The sequence below is a fragment of the Lissotriton helveticus genome, chromosome 4_1 (genome assembly GCF_964261635.1).
Source record: "Lissotriton helveticus chromosome 4_1, aLisHel1.1, whole genome shotgun sequence".
NCBI classification, from domain to species: domain Eukaryota; kingdom Metazoa; phylum Chordata; class Amphibia; order Caudata; family Salamandridae; genus Lissotriton; species Lissotriton helveticus.
The window spans coordinates 1,893,796,376-1,893,811,934 of NC_136063.1; the positions used below are offsets into that span (position 1 = coordinate 1,893,796,376).

Genomic DNA, 15,559 nt, shown 5'->3' on the forward strand with positions numbered 1-15,559 from the left:
GGCATGGGGGCGATGTAGGGCCCCCTTTGTTACTCCACCACCAGTCTTTTCATTGCAGGGCTCCCTCCATGAAATGGCTGGCGTAACTCGTAACATGCTCAGTCCCGGTGAGCAGCTGACATTGTGGCGCACTTCTGCCACCGCCATGGAATGACTGCCCCCTGGCGCAGCCGGTGGTCCTCTGCTGCAATGACTTTTAAAGTCGTAATGCAGCGGATGAACCACCGCCAGCATGAGTGCAGTGGTCTTACAACTGCCACATTCGAAATCAGGCACCATGTTCCTTCAAAATTATATGCAATACTGCACTGATTTATTGGAGTGCATGTGGTGTAACGTCACTGATTTTGTGGGACAGTAGCTTGGTTTTCCTTCTGTATGTGATGCAGTACTTCTTTCTTATTTGAAGTTATTACAGACTGTTAGATTGGCTATATTCCATTTTTTACGAATTTTACCAAAATGAAGATATTCCTTAATAACATTCTTGAAAGATCATACTCTGCAAAAAGGATGCAATTTTTAATTTCGCAACATAAAAAAATAAGGAGAGTATACACTGTAGATACATGTAGATAAGAAGGTATGTGTTCAAAGTTTAAGCTTTGAGTTTCTCGCTTGCTTTCCCGCTCTCGGAGTTCTTGGTAGAGGGACTGCTGCAACACTTCTATAAATTCTTTTTGACAAGCATGGCATGACTTGTTTTCAGTAGCATGTTTTGCTAAAAAAATACTGAAACAGAATCTTTCGGGTTTGATTAAAGCTTGAGGTTTTGGTGAGCCATGAAAATGCAAAGCTTCATTAAGCACATCTAGTTCTATAGCCTTCGATTTTAAGTACAGTTCAGCGTGTCACGAAGTCTATAAGCAATGTAAACACAATATAAATGCATTAAACGGCTTAGCCTGCAGACCTAAAATAAATATGCCCTCATTGTAGAAAAGGGGCGAGATACTTGGTCTGTATGTCACTAGAAGTAACATTCCATTAGGTGAGCATACCGCCGGATTTCTGTGAAACTGTAAAGATCTTTTCGTTCGAATATGGCCTATGTAAATGAGGTCTGCTTTATTCAGCCATTGGCAGGGCCAGACAGGTATTCTATTTTCCCGGGCATTTCCTTTGTGGGTTGCGGTCCACAGAGTCCAGTATTGAGAGCCCGGGAAGCTCCTGGTACTGCTTCACTTTCCCTCGGTCCATGACGAGAATTGCATCAGTCAAGTAGAGGCTTTAAGACAGAGAGAATGAAAGAGAGGAGGAAGTAGAGAGAAAGCAATCATATATAGAGAGACAGAGAGGGAGGAGGTATGGAATGGATGATGGAAAGAGAGAGATTGTATGAGGAGATGAAGAGAGCAGGGCTGGTTTGAGCATTTTTACCATGGCTGCTTTTGGTTCCCCAGCCCCGCCCTGGCCACTAGCAGTTCGATAACCTTTGTTATTGCAATGTTCATTTCAAGTATAGAAACTCTGGGGCTTATTATCAAGGACGGGCGATACAATTATCGCCGCTTTAGCGGCAGAAAACGACCGCTAAAGCGGCGATAAGCCCATTATCGCCGCTTTAGCGACCGTTTTCTGCCGCTAAAGCTACAATCATTTTATCGCTCGTCCTTGATAATAAGCCCCTCTGTCTTAAAAACCCCCTGATATTTTGTGGTCTTACACTGAGCGAAAAGACTATGGTACAACAGGGATTTCTAAGGAGTTACTAAGGGCCCAAATCACTGGAGGGACACACTATATTGCATACCAGAATTTGGCAGTGCTTTTTCTGTCCAGCATCCTTCTAAACTTTCATGCTGAAATAGCCAGGCAGGTGGCAAAAATGAGCGCTCAGTCCATTTTACCACTTGTTTGAAGAGAGATGGATTTTACATATAGTGCCTCTTCACCTATGAATTTTACCTAGTGCAAACACAAAGGGTAAATTCGCCGAGGTGTTTATGAGCATATAACGTGGTACTTCTATAGAAATACTACTTTTCATACTCATAAATGCCTTTGTGAACTTGCCCCATAGCTTGAGGACCAGATAAGTATAGAAAATGGTTATAGGTGCCAAAAACCCACATTTATAAGGAAGTCAATCAAACCAAAAGTGTAAGTTGAGGTTAGTATAAAGAATATAGGGGCAGCTGACAGAGGTATTTAAAAGTGTGTGAAGTAGTACTACAATTGTACTACTTCACATACTCATAAATGTCTTTGGTGTTGTCCTCTTACCTTTTACTGTGGCTGGTGGAAAAGTTCTTATAATGAGGGCCATGTTGTTTTGTTCTATGGACTTGCCAGAAAGCTAGAGTTTGCCAAAATCTGATAACTGTTTTAAATGTAGGATAGCTATAAGATCCAAATTGAAGCATTTTTAGCTGCTTGTGTTTCTTTGAGTACCCACTAATCTACTTACGTCTTTGCCAGAAATCACCATAACAACACAGCCTACAATAGTCAGCGCTATCATCACGTAGCATGTCATTACCCGCATCTTACTCTGGGCAGCGTTCATTAACTCATATCTGCAAAACAAAAACAAACCAACACATATTCAATCACAAATGTAAAGCCTATAACAGACAATTGTTTCTAATCTCATAGATGTAATTCAGTTTAGACTATTGTTGCTCCATTAATATTCCTGTCATTCCTTTATTGTCAACCTTCTTTTCTTAGATTCCTGCTGAAATTATAGGGAACCATTGATACATTGTTTCAGCTGATTGTAAAAGGTTGCATATGACTTGCTGGACAGACATCAGAGTGCTAAGAAGAAAATTAAAGTTGGAAATTATAACTAGCATCTGATGATTAATTATTGTCATCAGTTTCAGTTGCTATCGTTATTTATTCAGTAGAATCTCCATACCCCATACATTGCAATTCTAGGGAGTAGAAACAATTTATAACTGGTCATTTCAAATTTCCATCTGGCTTTGTGAGATCATCTGCTCGAGTCCCCTTATTTATTCTGTGATCACTTTTGTTAATAAAGCATTTTAAATGGCACAGTGTTGTCCTAGTAATCACCTGGAACATGAAAACAACTACTTTAAAAGCACTGATCATATTATATGGGCAACTGTAACAAATATCCAGTGTTAAAACACAAATATCAAACACAGATAATTCAAAGAGTATCATAACAAACCTCGTTAATGTGGTACATATGTTTATGCATTGCTAAAGCTCTAATCTTAGCAGTGATATTCTAATATCCTTAGGGTATCAGGTTCTAGAGTTACAAATGTTTCGACTAAATTTCTCCCGTAAACATCCAAGCATGATGTTCACTGGGTCATGTGGATCTGCACATCTTCACAAGTAATACATATTGATTTATTCGCTTTCCAAATGTAATTGGACAGCCGGTGTGTAACAAACAGTATGAAGCAAGGGTAAGAAAGTTACAGAAATATTCAGTTGGTCTAAATCAATTCCACATATATCAGGGAGCAAGGGGAAGTGAAGAGGTTAACTGGAAACATTTGAGAAATAGCCACACAAAAACAGTAGGCCTTGAAGAACAAACCTGCATAGCAGAGAGGAGTCAGAGGATTTAGAAAGAACCAGTCACAGATATGGTTGACATCTGTCCTTGTGGAGCGGATCTGAAATAGTTCCCTTTGTTCCAATATCTACTACAAATTAATCTTTCCCTGTAAAAAATTCTTGATTCTAGGAAAATTACTGCTGGTGTCTGCTTCAGCCCACAGCTCCTCATCAAAGCTTCTAGGCCTTACAGCTAGGGCTCTCCCAACGTCCTACCAGTGAATGCTCACCACTGTCAAGCTGCATCTTCTCTAGAGCAAGCATCACATTTGTGTTTTTGCTCTTATTGCAGCAACAGGATGTCTGCTATATGATCCTAGGAAAGTAGTTACCATCCCCGAATGTCAGCTGGACTCAACAGTCCTTCAGATGTCTTTTTCCAGCAGTCAAGTAAAATCGTCCTCTTTCTTCAGATGTACTTCCAGGTCTAGAAATCTGCAGAAGAGGTGGTGATGAGGTAGTACTGTTATCATGTCCACTTATTAGCGGCTGGAAAATTCCTACACCCCGTTCCTGAACTCCAAACTCCTTTTGCAACACTTCCTCTCTTAACTTATGGTAAATCGTCCTAGACCTTATGATTCTAGATGGCCCTTGGCGCCTCTCCCTTGATGGTGCTTAATATTCCTTTTCAGACATATCCCCCTGAAAAAATGAAGCAGCCATGCCTTTCACTGTGCTGGAACCAGTCTTCCTTCTTAAGTGAACAGCGTTCAATGTCTGAAAATTATCTGGAAATTATTAGTTTCTTCCTCCTAGATCCCAATTTGGGATTTCTCTTTAAATGGAAGGGACATAGTGTAGTTTCCCTGCACTGGAACCGATTTGTCTTCCTTTAAGGACACAGAATAATGTCTCTGGAAATATCCTGCATCTCTTACATCCCATTTGGGATTTCCCATTGAGAGGAAGGGCATTAGTGGGAGTTCTTTGTGTTTTTGTCTGTTCATGCACTCACCCAATTGTGTTAGACCAATTTAGCAGTGTTTTTTTCTGGGCTTGCTCCTGTGTTTCTCTGTCATGTGCTTCTTTTTGTGGTAATATTTGGGTTTGTATCTCCTTCAAGGTTTGGTGTCTAACCCAACCATGCTGTACAGCGCACTCTGTATCTTGGTGTTGATGTTGATGTTGAAAGTATTTGTTAAGCGCTCTGTGACCAAGCGGTTTCCTGGCGCTAGGGGTTGATAGTGTCAGAGGGAGGAGGCAGCCAGGAGTTTACAGATTTGTATAGGCTTGGGTAAACAGATGGGTTTTTAGCGCTTTACGAAAATGCAAACCCATTTTAAAATATATTGTAGAAAAAATGTGACTTATGGGCCCATATCAGTCCACGGCTGTCCTGTCTCTTGTCCCCATAGTGCCCTAATTCTATTAAAAAAATCAGTTGGTTTGCCTCCTTTACTCTGAGCTATGCGTTGTTGTTTTTGGCTGAGCTTCGCCTTCAAACTCGCTCTCTGGCTACCTGGTTAAATCCTGTAGCCCCACCCTTGTCATCAATTCTTGGGGATGTGGGGTTTCCTTCATCACCCCCACTTGCTGAATCGTTATCTAGAACTGCCAGAAGTCTTCCTGTCACTTGTGTATGTTAGCCAGGGCCAGTGTGTGTTCAGTTTGCTGTTAAGGGCCTATTGTGTTGGGTATGGTAGACAATGGAATGAGCTTTTGGGGACCATTCCAAGGGACTTGGGCTGTGCTGGAAGTGTCTGGGCTTGCTGGCTTTTTGGTTTGGGCCTAACTGTCCGTCTATTCATGGTGGGGGGCAGGTCGGCTCCTACAATTGGCGGATTGGAATATCCTAATGTGGGGGGAGCTGGTATGAGCACCTGCATATGGTGAGGGAGGCGCCAATACCTTGCTTGCTATTGGCATTGTAGGGCTATTGCTATGGACGGACCTCGTCAAAGATGGCACATAGTTCTAGTAATGACTCTCTCTTGTCTCTCTTTTGACATGTACATTTAGTTTTTATGTTTATTAAATATTTGTGTGCCTTTGTGTGTGCGTGCCATTCTTGACAAAATATTTTAAGTTTCTTTAACTGTGTGGGGAACAGGCTGTCCATGTGTTTTAATGGGAATCCATGACACATTTATTGGTGTTATGGATAAAATATGACTCACATCTTTTGGGAGTTTTTGTTTGCTTTAATTGTTGGAACAACCGTATGCGGTGCACAATTGTAGGTACTATGAGCTGAAGGCTATTCACAGATGCATCAAACAATTCAATTGAACAATTCAATAACCGCAAATAACAATGCATATGAGAGGTTAAAACGCAGGTGAAAAATGCAGTATTAAAATGGTATGTGCACAATATCAATATCTCTGCAAAATACACTTTGCAATAAATATCAACTCTTGCACAAAATACAGTTTGCAATAAATTACAGCACCATAAGATCATGTCACATATAACTACAAGAGCCCAACAAAGGTTGACAGAAAAAAAGTGATTGTTTTGTCAAAGGTTTCTTAGCCCGCTCCTAGTGCATGCTATCCTGTAAACAGGGGAAGCTCTGTGCGGTACTCGGTACTAAATGAGTCTGATAGTCTGCCAATATTAGCTCTGGGACAAAGGCAATAGTAATAGATGCAGAAAATTGAATAACTCGGGAACCATAAGCCCCTCCATGGCCACATACAAGTTACACCTAGCTTCCCAGCTTCAAATGTTTTTCCCTTACCTCTGATTCACACCATGTATCACACCCAGGGGCCAAGCATGCCATCTTTGTCACAACCAGTGGTCCAAGTGTACCGTTTTTGTCACACCCAGTGGAAAAAGCATACCATTTGTGTTGAGCCCAGTGGGTCTAAGCAACCAACAACTCGCAATACTTTCAAATACCAATGATGTTAAGAAACCAGTAGCACTGAGAAAACGTTTTAGACTAAACAATGAGTTTGAGGTGCCTTCTACACCCAATCAGGATAGCTCTACCACAAACATAGTGTCCTGGGAGTTATCAAGGACTATACGATTAACATCCACCTTTCCTAGCATACTGACTATCGAAAAAAGATGACTTCCACGGATTGCCTCAAAGCCGCTTTGCGACTACTTAGCTAGGACATTTAAAATAGGTAAAATGCCAGGTTCTGTCAGTGGCAGGGTTAATTCGTTAATAAAGACACAATTTCGTTCTCATAAATCAATCTGCAGTTTTTCAAATTAGCATCAACTTTTCCCATATTAACACATGTCTAAACTACTTTATGTATCACTGTGACACTGCTTGTCTAACCATATGTATCAGTGTGCATTAGATAGTCTCACTGTATGCATGAATCACTGTATGGATGTGAGAGTGTGTGGAGAAGTGGTTCACTGAGTCTGTCAGTGTATGCATAAGGGTGTCTTTTGGTGTGTTAGTATATGCATGATAATGTACTTGCATATGTCAGTGTCATCTTCACTGTCTCACACACAGACTCTTAAGTAAGAGGCCCAAGACTTGTCTAAAAAGTCTACTCTGGATGGGTGACTTGATTGTGGCAGTACATGAGCACATATCTAAGTGAGTGTATCAGTTTCCATGTTGTGTTATATTCCACATAGGTACTATAAAATAGGCCTCAGTAAACGTGTTAGCCCTCACCTATATTCTCTGGCTACATTACACTTGTCACAGTTTACTCGTGACTGACCTTTTACCTAGATATTACACTGCATTCAGAATGCGGGTTTTCCCTAGTTCGAAATCTCGTACATTATGCATGAGGGTTCTTGTAAGCACAGCAGGACTGCCATCTTCTGTATAAAATCTATGTATAAAGTCCATGCTCAACGTCATCCTTAGGCCTACACAGTAATACAGTAAGTTAGGAACCCTGGGGAGACCTATATGTCTAAATACATCACATCTTGCTACGATACCTAGAGGAGACCAAGACTTATCTGCCGACACACTGACCAGAGACGCTGAGGTTCCTACATGCAGACATTCCAGCTCGCAGTGGTCTAACATCCCTCGCGGTGCTGGACATTCCGATCACGGGCGTGGTCATGACGGCTCCCGGCCGTCATCAGCACACGCCCACCGTGACTCATGACGGCCGGGAGCCATCATCAGCACCGAAGGGGTTAAGGTAATGGGGTTGACTAAATCCTAGAGGAATTCTTGGCTTAACACCTACACCCATGCTAGGTACACTTAGGTACATCTAGTGAGGGAGGGATCGTAGGAGTACGCATCTTTTATCATGTGTTTTATATACTTGAATGTATTCATAATTTTAGTAAGATGGAAGAGCTATACCATCCTTTTACCTTTACAGTACTATTAATCATATATATCTTGTACTGTCTAACGGTTGTTGCAGCACATCTATTCTACACCAGAATAATAACTGTTCAATAAATGCTTATTGAAACCGCCCAGCCTGTTTTATTCGGTCTATCTCTCTGAGACAAACTAGGTAAGCACGAGTGACTGAGCGAAAGGTAGTATATTGTTTCCAAGCTCCCGAGGGATCAGGGTTGTCATGTTCGATGGTTGCCAATAACTAATCTCTCCTTGGTAAGAAGAGATTCTAGTGGTACCGTGAGCTAGTTGGTACAAGAAAGCCAGCATACCCAGTGAGGGTGATCAGAGTTCGTCTGACACCAATCCTACAGTGTATGTTGTCTAAACACGCAGATCCTGTATACTTTCCTTAGGAACTACACAACAGTGGGTGAGTGACTATGTGTCTAACTATATAGGTATATGAGTGACTTTCTTAGTAATTCTATCCATCTGTATATCTTTATACAAGTGACTGTATTTATAGAATACAGGCTTTGTTACTAAGTGTTATGGTAAGCATCAGTGTGCATCTGAGTAAGGAAAACACCCAGTGTGGGTGGGAAACTGTATCTATAACTGAGCGTATGGAACTTAAGTGCACATGTAACTCAGTGTAGCCTAAAACCATGTCTTACCTTTTAAGCACATACTACCCTACCCTAAGGCCTATATACATCCTACCTTAAGGGTGACTTAGTACAAGAGTAGCTTAAGGCCTGACTAGGGATTTTAAATCCCAGTCAACATGGCATTAGAACTGCACAGACAGGCTCTGCAATAGCAGGCTAGAGACATGTGTTAGCGGCAACTTCTCAATACATATCTGACTGACTGTATCAGTCCCTGTATGGGTGTCTGAGTATTTGTGTATGTAAATCAGTATATGAGTAGCTCTTTTAGTAACTCAATAGGTATGCAAATTGTTATGCAAGTAGCTGTAAGGACGGGCTACTGGCTGTGTTAGTTGGTGTACGAGAATTGTGTATGCACCAAGCTCCATAACTGCTGGATACATAAGAGCTGTATGTGTGTGTAAGTGCCTCTGTTACTCTCTGACTTAGTGTATTAGTGGCTCCATTCTTTTATACATAGATATGAGAGTTCCAATACGAGTCTGAGACTGGATGTATAATTACACATAAGGGTGCCTAAGGGTACCTAAGTGTGCATGTAACTCAAAGAAACTTCAAACAACATGTCTTACTTTTAGGCTCCTAGCTGCCTGCCCTATGGCTAACCTACACCCCATCTTAGAGGTGACATATTTAGTAGAAGAGGTGTTTGACGCTTAGAAAACACAACTTGGCCTTGCAGGAAAACTGCATATACACACTGTAATGTAGCACATTTAAGACATTTGTAAAGACCTACTTGTCTGGATGGATGACCTATTAGTATCAGGTCTTCAGTACATACCTAAATGAGTGTCTCAGTCCCTATGTGTGTGTGTCATTAGATATGTAAGTAAGTATTTTGGTATATTCCTGGGTCTCTTAGTTACTCTATGGATATCTAAATGTGTATGTATGGGGCTGCATGGATTGTTGTCTGGCTGTGTTAGTGAGTTTTAGGGAATTTAACTGTGTTTGAAACTGCTTGCAATATTGCTGGGTGCATAAGAGCTGTATGTGTGTGTGAGTCAATGTGTAAGTGTCTCTGTTATTGTCTGACTGGCTGTATTAGTGCATCCTTTTATACATAGGTATGTGAGTGTCTGTATGGTGCCAATATCATATTATTTTTTTTAAACTGCCTCATATTTGCAACTGAGAGGACAAGAAGTAGACTCTGCAGAAAGTAAACAGAGTTCTTAGTGCCCTGTTTATTTTGTATTCTTATCACTGTCTTCATGGCCACTCATCTCAAGGGAAGTAGGGAGGTGAGAGGGGTGGTAAAGGGCAACCCAGGGATAGAAGCTGCTAACCTATGTTACCCATAATTAACAGCCTCATAAATAAGCCTCTCATAATTGTGTCATAACATTTATCAGTATAAAGTATAGTACTCATGATAGTGATACTCTTGAACTACTTTCCCACTAAATGCCCTACATTGCTCAGTCGACTTGTCTATCCATGGACGATTGTAAATGGAGATCTATATGATTTCCAGGTGCACAAAGGTGCTTTTCTGTATGTTATTCCACAGACCAAATAATATTTTGTCAACAATTGGGCAATAATCTTAAAGAAAGGAATTTTAATTAATTCATACAGTTGAATGTTTAAGAAAAGTGATTGTCATTAAAAACAAATGTAATAAAGCTTTATTTAAAAAGTCTTTTAATCTTTTTTTATGTTTTTAGACATTTTTCAAGCTATAAAGAGCAGCCATAGAACGGACCAAAAGGGGGCCATGCACACCAACTGGAGAAATGGAGCTCTAGCCAGAAGCTCTCCTGGGGTGATGGATTTAATGAGCCAGAAGACTTACTGTTTTTTTATTGTTGCTGAGAGGCTGCTACACTTCCTGCAGCCCTCACAGAATAAAAAACAATGCTTGGTGGTGCACCTGTCTCTTTTAGGAGCATCACCAGGCTCCTAAAAGTTAAATCAACAAGCTCTTGCAGGGCATTATAGGGAGTTACTTGCAAAGAAAGGAGAACAGTGAATGAGTGGCTGTTCATTTGTTAATATTTTTTTAACATTAATCTTATGGGTGTTACGAGGCGCACCCAGATATTTATTGTGACCCCACTGGCTAAGCTGCCAGCACCCATTCTGGGTGATGGCAGGAGCCAGCAAAAATATATATAGGAGAGGGGCACATGCTCTCCCTCCTTAAGCCAATACTAATGGGGGGTACCACATCCCCCGGGGCCATAATCAATTTTAAGGGGATTGGAGCATGGGAGATCCCCTCCCTGAGCCAACACTGGCCCTGGGGATACCTTCCCCCGGTGCCACATTATGCAAATTAATATTTGAGGAGAGAGTGGCTCATGGCTTCCCTCCCGAGCCTTTACATGCACTGAGGACCCCATCACCTTGGAACTCCAGGACCCCACGGCCCAGCTGGCTCCACCAGGTGCACCAATCCTGGGTGCAACAGGAGCAGGCTTTTTTTATTCTGTTCCCTCTGGGTGGGATCAATCTCAGTTTCCCTGCCGTTAAAAGCATAGGCATGGAAATAAATGTGAGCTCCCACACTGCAGGAATATTTTTGCTGCTGTCTTGTGGAAGTGCCTTTTCCAGCCCTGGCTCTTGTAGGCAGGGAAATTGTGCCCTGAGGTGTGCTCCCTGGCACACAACAATGGTGCCAGACCCCATGGTGGGGACCTCAGGGCTTATCAAGGATCATGGAGGGGGGCTGCATGCCACTCACCTTTTAAAACAGTGGCTCAGGGAGATAGGGTTCCAAGGGTTTTATGAGGCTCAGTGAGGGGGGCCACATGTCCCCTCACCTATGAAATGATTTTGGCCTATTGCAAGGGGTCTCTGAGGCCTTTGGAGGCTCGGGTTAGATCAGTGGGCACCTGTACCATTTCACTTTCAATCAGCACTGGGGGATGTGGTCCATGGGGCCTCGGATAGGCTAGGGAATGGGGGCTGTGCACCCCCTCCCCTTTAATTCAACCTTGGTCCCAGGGAACGGGGCCACAAGACTGCCCTCCATTAAATATCTAAATGCACCGACTCCCGGGCCCTTGCCCACTCAGTCATAGTCAGGCAGAAGATCCCTATGCTGACTGCTTATATATATTTTTTCCTTTTTTTCCAGGACTTGGGACTGAATCCAGAGACCAAAGATGGTTGTCGCCACATCCTTGTTCATGTGGTGGCAGACTATCTGATCACATCTTGTGATTTAGCAGCTCCATGTATCCTCTGCAGTGTAAAATATACAAAGTTTTGAGGCTTAGGGCCAGATGTAGGTGGCCGTTTCAGGCCATTTACTGACCGGTAACGGCCGATTTCGACCGTTACCGACCGGTAAATGGGTTTTCGGTATGTAGGGGCACTTTTTTACAGAATCGGTAAATTTACCGATTCGGTAAATTTACAGATTCTGTAAAATACCGAATCGGTATTTTTACCGATTCGGTAAATCTCAGATGTAGGTGGGACTCTTCAGAGTCCCAAAGGCCCTACAAATTCGGTATTTTACCACCCAATCCAGTTGGGTGTTAAAATACCGAATTCAGGTGTGCATGCACATGTGTGCATGCACACCTATGCCATGTGACAGACAGACATGCCCTTAGGGCATGTCTGTGTGCCACATGGCGCACATGTCAATTTTCGGGGTGCCAGAGGGTGTCAAAGTGACACCCCCTGCACCCTTGCTAAAATCGGAATTTACCGATTCTGTAATTACAGAATCGGTATTTCCCATTGATTCCTATGGGCTTCACAGCCCATAGGAATCAATAGGAAATACCGATTCGGTATTCGGTAAATACCGAATTTTAACGATTCGGTAATTCCACATCTGGATTTACCTACATCTCCCCCCCTCTATTTTACCACTTCTTAAATACCGAATCGGTAAAATTCGGTATTTAAGAAGTGGTAAAATAGATTTACCTACATCTAGCCTTAAGTGTTCTGTGGAAAAATAATTTGGAAAAATGTGTCTGGGAACACCCCCCTTTCTTTTGTCCCCCTCTTGATTGAGCACCATGACTTTCCAGGAAAGAGCTGAGGTGGAGGAACATTGGAAAGATTCATGATGATTTATCAAACAGCACCAAAGTTATTAGGAAAACGAAAAATTTTAAATCCTAGGAAACACAATCCTAACTACAACTATGAAGTGGTCACTGCCACTGGGTAATAATAATATACATGTATATATACATTTATGTAATTAAAATTGGTAACATTATTTAAAAAAAAGAGGTAACTCATTCTTTTTTAAAGTAATATATATTTCTTTAAGTAACATTTAAAACCAGTTAAATACATTAAAAAAATGTAATTCACACAAATACGTCACTTTAAAATAACTAGGAAGTAATATAGAAAGATCTACTGCATAGTTTTAATTTACATAACAAACAATGAAGAAAGTGCATGCATTGGCAGGTGGGTGCACAGTTAATATTCTAACTCAAGCCCAACAAACAATGGAGAAAGTGCACGCATTGGAGGGTTCAAAGGTTCAAATGTACTATCCTAACTCCAGACTTACAGCAATGAGTGGCACATGCATCAAGATCTGAAGTTTTGATAACCAAATAGCGCTTTTTAAGGAATCGCTATTTGGTAATTGCAAATGCCTATGCATGTAGGAATCGCAATCAATTTTGCGATTCCTTAATGTTAGCTAATAGCGATTAGGTAATTGTGAATCGCTATTAGCTAATGTGACTCCTTTCATTCCTGTGGGCCTACAGGCCTGTAGGAATGAATGCTAATGTATTCACAATTTGCGATTACTAAATTGGTAATCGCAAATTGCAAATGCAAATCCAAGGGTGCACGGGGGCCTCTTGTCCCCCTGAAGCACCCCCAAAAAAAAGGTGAGTGTGCATGTGGGCCCTACATTACCTTTTGAAAAATGCATTTTTGTAAATTTTTCAAAGCATGCACTAATTACCATCAACTTAAAGTTGATGGTAATTAGTGTTTCCTAAATGCACATTTGCATTTCGGAAAAGCTACATGCATCGCCTTTAGGGAATAGCAAATTGCGATTCTCTAAATGCATTTGCAATTTAGGGAATTGCAATAAATTGTGATTCCCTAAATTGCGAATGGAAAAATGTACATGCATCAGAAAAGGCCTTTTTTTATTCGCAAACGTCTGCGACCGGTACAAAAGCTTGATGCATGTACCCCTAAGATTAGTGCATATATACTCGAAAGCATCACATTCACTACACCCTTATGAATTTATTACTCGTTGAAAGAATTAAAATATTATAAAAACAATGTGAATATGATATGCATTTTTTAAAATGTTAAATATTTTAGTTTTAAATAAAATAATATTAAAATGATATTTTTTTACATATAAAGTATACCTCGATCTCACACATCTAAAAATAGCCAGTTTTCTCCTCATGCAAAGACTTGATGCAAGCTCTTATTCTGTCCATGCAAGACTACTGTAAATCTTTGTTGGTGGGACTACCCAAATACCTCCTAGAGAGTGCATGCAAATGCTACAAAATTCTGCCGCGAAGTAAATCCTGGGTTTAGGAAGAACATGGTCCATCCCTAATGAGCTCACTAAACTTTACTAGCTCCCACTCTTTGAAAGATGCAACTTCAAGGAACTGTATCTGTTCCATAAAACAATATACAATCCTGGCCAGGTACCCTACATAGCTTTTCCGTTTACAATTATCACCCTTCTCGTGTACTTACATCGCAGAATGTCTTTCTGGCAAAAACTAACAAATTCAGAAAAGAAAGACTAGACGGGCCCTCTTGGCCGTGGTGACTGCCAAATCCTTTGCGGACCGAAACCAATCTGGGACTCCTCAGAAAATAGCTCAAACCCGTTTTGTTTTCAAATACCATTTTGAGTGCTAGAGGACCAATCACCCGTTTACCCTCAAACCCTCCCACGAGCATCATGAAGCTTCGTTCTTAAGTAGCTGTTAGTGAGATAAATGTTCTCAATCAAACAAACTTCTAACAACAAGACTCTTCTCCCCAAATCTAGTGGTCTCATATCAAACTAAGTATTAGGTCGATGCCCAGTTCCCACCTCTTGGTAAAACTGCAATCAAGTTAACTGGATCACATAACTCCTATAATACAGACGGCTGTTTACGATTTAATAATGTTTAGGAACTTCCGAAAAATCTGAAGTATTTACGTTTTTGATAGAAACGTGGGAGAAATCGTCCATAAAAAGAATGTATGAAACAAGGGAAAAAAATCCTTACAATGTGTAGCCTATTGAAACGAAATGCAGTCAATGGGCATCAGGAAAGATATTGTAGATGTTAAATACCAGTAATTATACAGCAACGTGAATTCGTCTAGTAACTACATTTCTTATCTGTAACATTGAATAAAACACCTGGGCCCTTTATTCTATTTAATTCACCGCAATGATCAAACACATGTCTTTCTTTCAGAATGGTTTGAAATCGAGGTCAATCCCAAAGCAGAATCAAAAATAATAAATAATGTTTGTGTACTTACGAAACCATTTCTGGTATGTCTTCTTCTTTTTTGAATCGCCCAGACCAAAGTAATATCTTCTTATCAAATGTGGTCGGCCTTCTTTCATTTCTGTATGTTGAGTCACCTTCAACAAAACAAGTAATGATGGTTGAACCACTGAAATTTTAATCTTTTAACAGGTATTTTTTTTAAGCTGTGCTATTTCTCAGTTTTATCTTCAAACGTCTAGCACTCGAAATGCTTCTAACACTACCTTAAAATAGGGTACTCTTTATGCAAACGTGACCTTCTGTCCTTACAAGCAGAACATGAATTTAAAAATAGACAGAATTCATTTCTAACATTAATTAGGAATACAACGTTTATAATGCAAACAAAAACCATATTATTTTCAAATATTTTTTAGCCACCAAGAAGGAGAGAGATAACACAAACATCTTTTATCGGTTCTATTTTAATTTACCTACAGTATTTGGCTGGAACAATCGTTTTTGTCAGCAGCATTTGGATTGGTGTTATTAATTTATGAGATCATCATCTTTATCTGTAAAATGAGAAATTTGTTTACCATACATGATGATTTAATACCTGGTGGCTTAATTACAAGAAATTGGCGTAGGCGCAGTCCTGTCCT

At 40.7% G+C, this 15,559-nt stretch overlaps 1 protein-coding gene across 1 annotated transcript in view; it reads right to left on the reverse strand.

Annotated features, from left to right (window-relative positions):
• LOC144827739 (protein FAM162B-like) overlaps positions 1-15,559 on the reverse strand; it is a 115,364-nt gene that overhangs the window by 22,757 nt on the left and 77,048 nt on the right. The window contains exons 2-3 of the mRNA XM_078685950.1: positions 14,944-15,049; positions 2,411-2,519 (exon numbers count right to left, since the gene is read on the reverse strand). Coding sequence (XP_078542076.1) covers positions 2,411-2,519; positions 14,944-15,049 — 215 coding nt within the window. The remainder of the gene's footprint in view (positions 1-2,410; positions 2,520-14,943; positions 15,050-15,559) is intronic.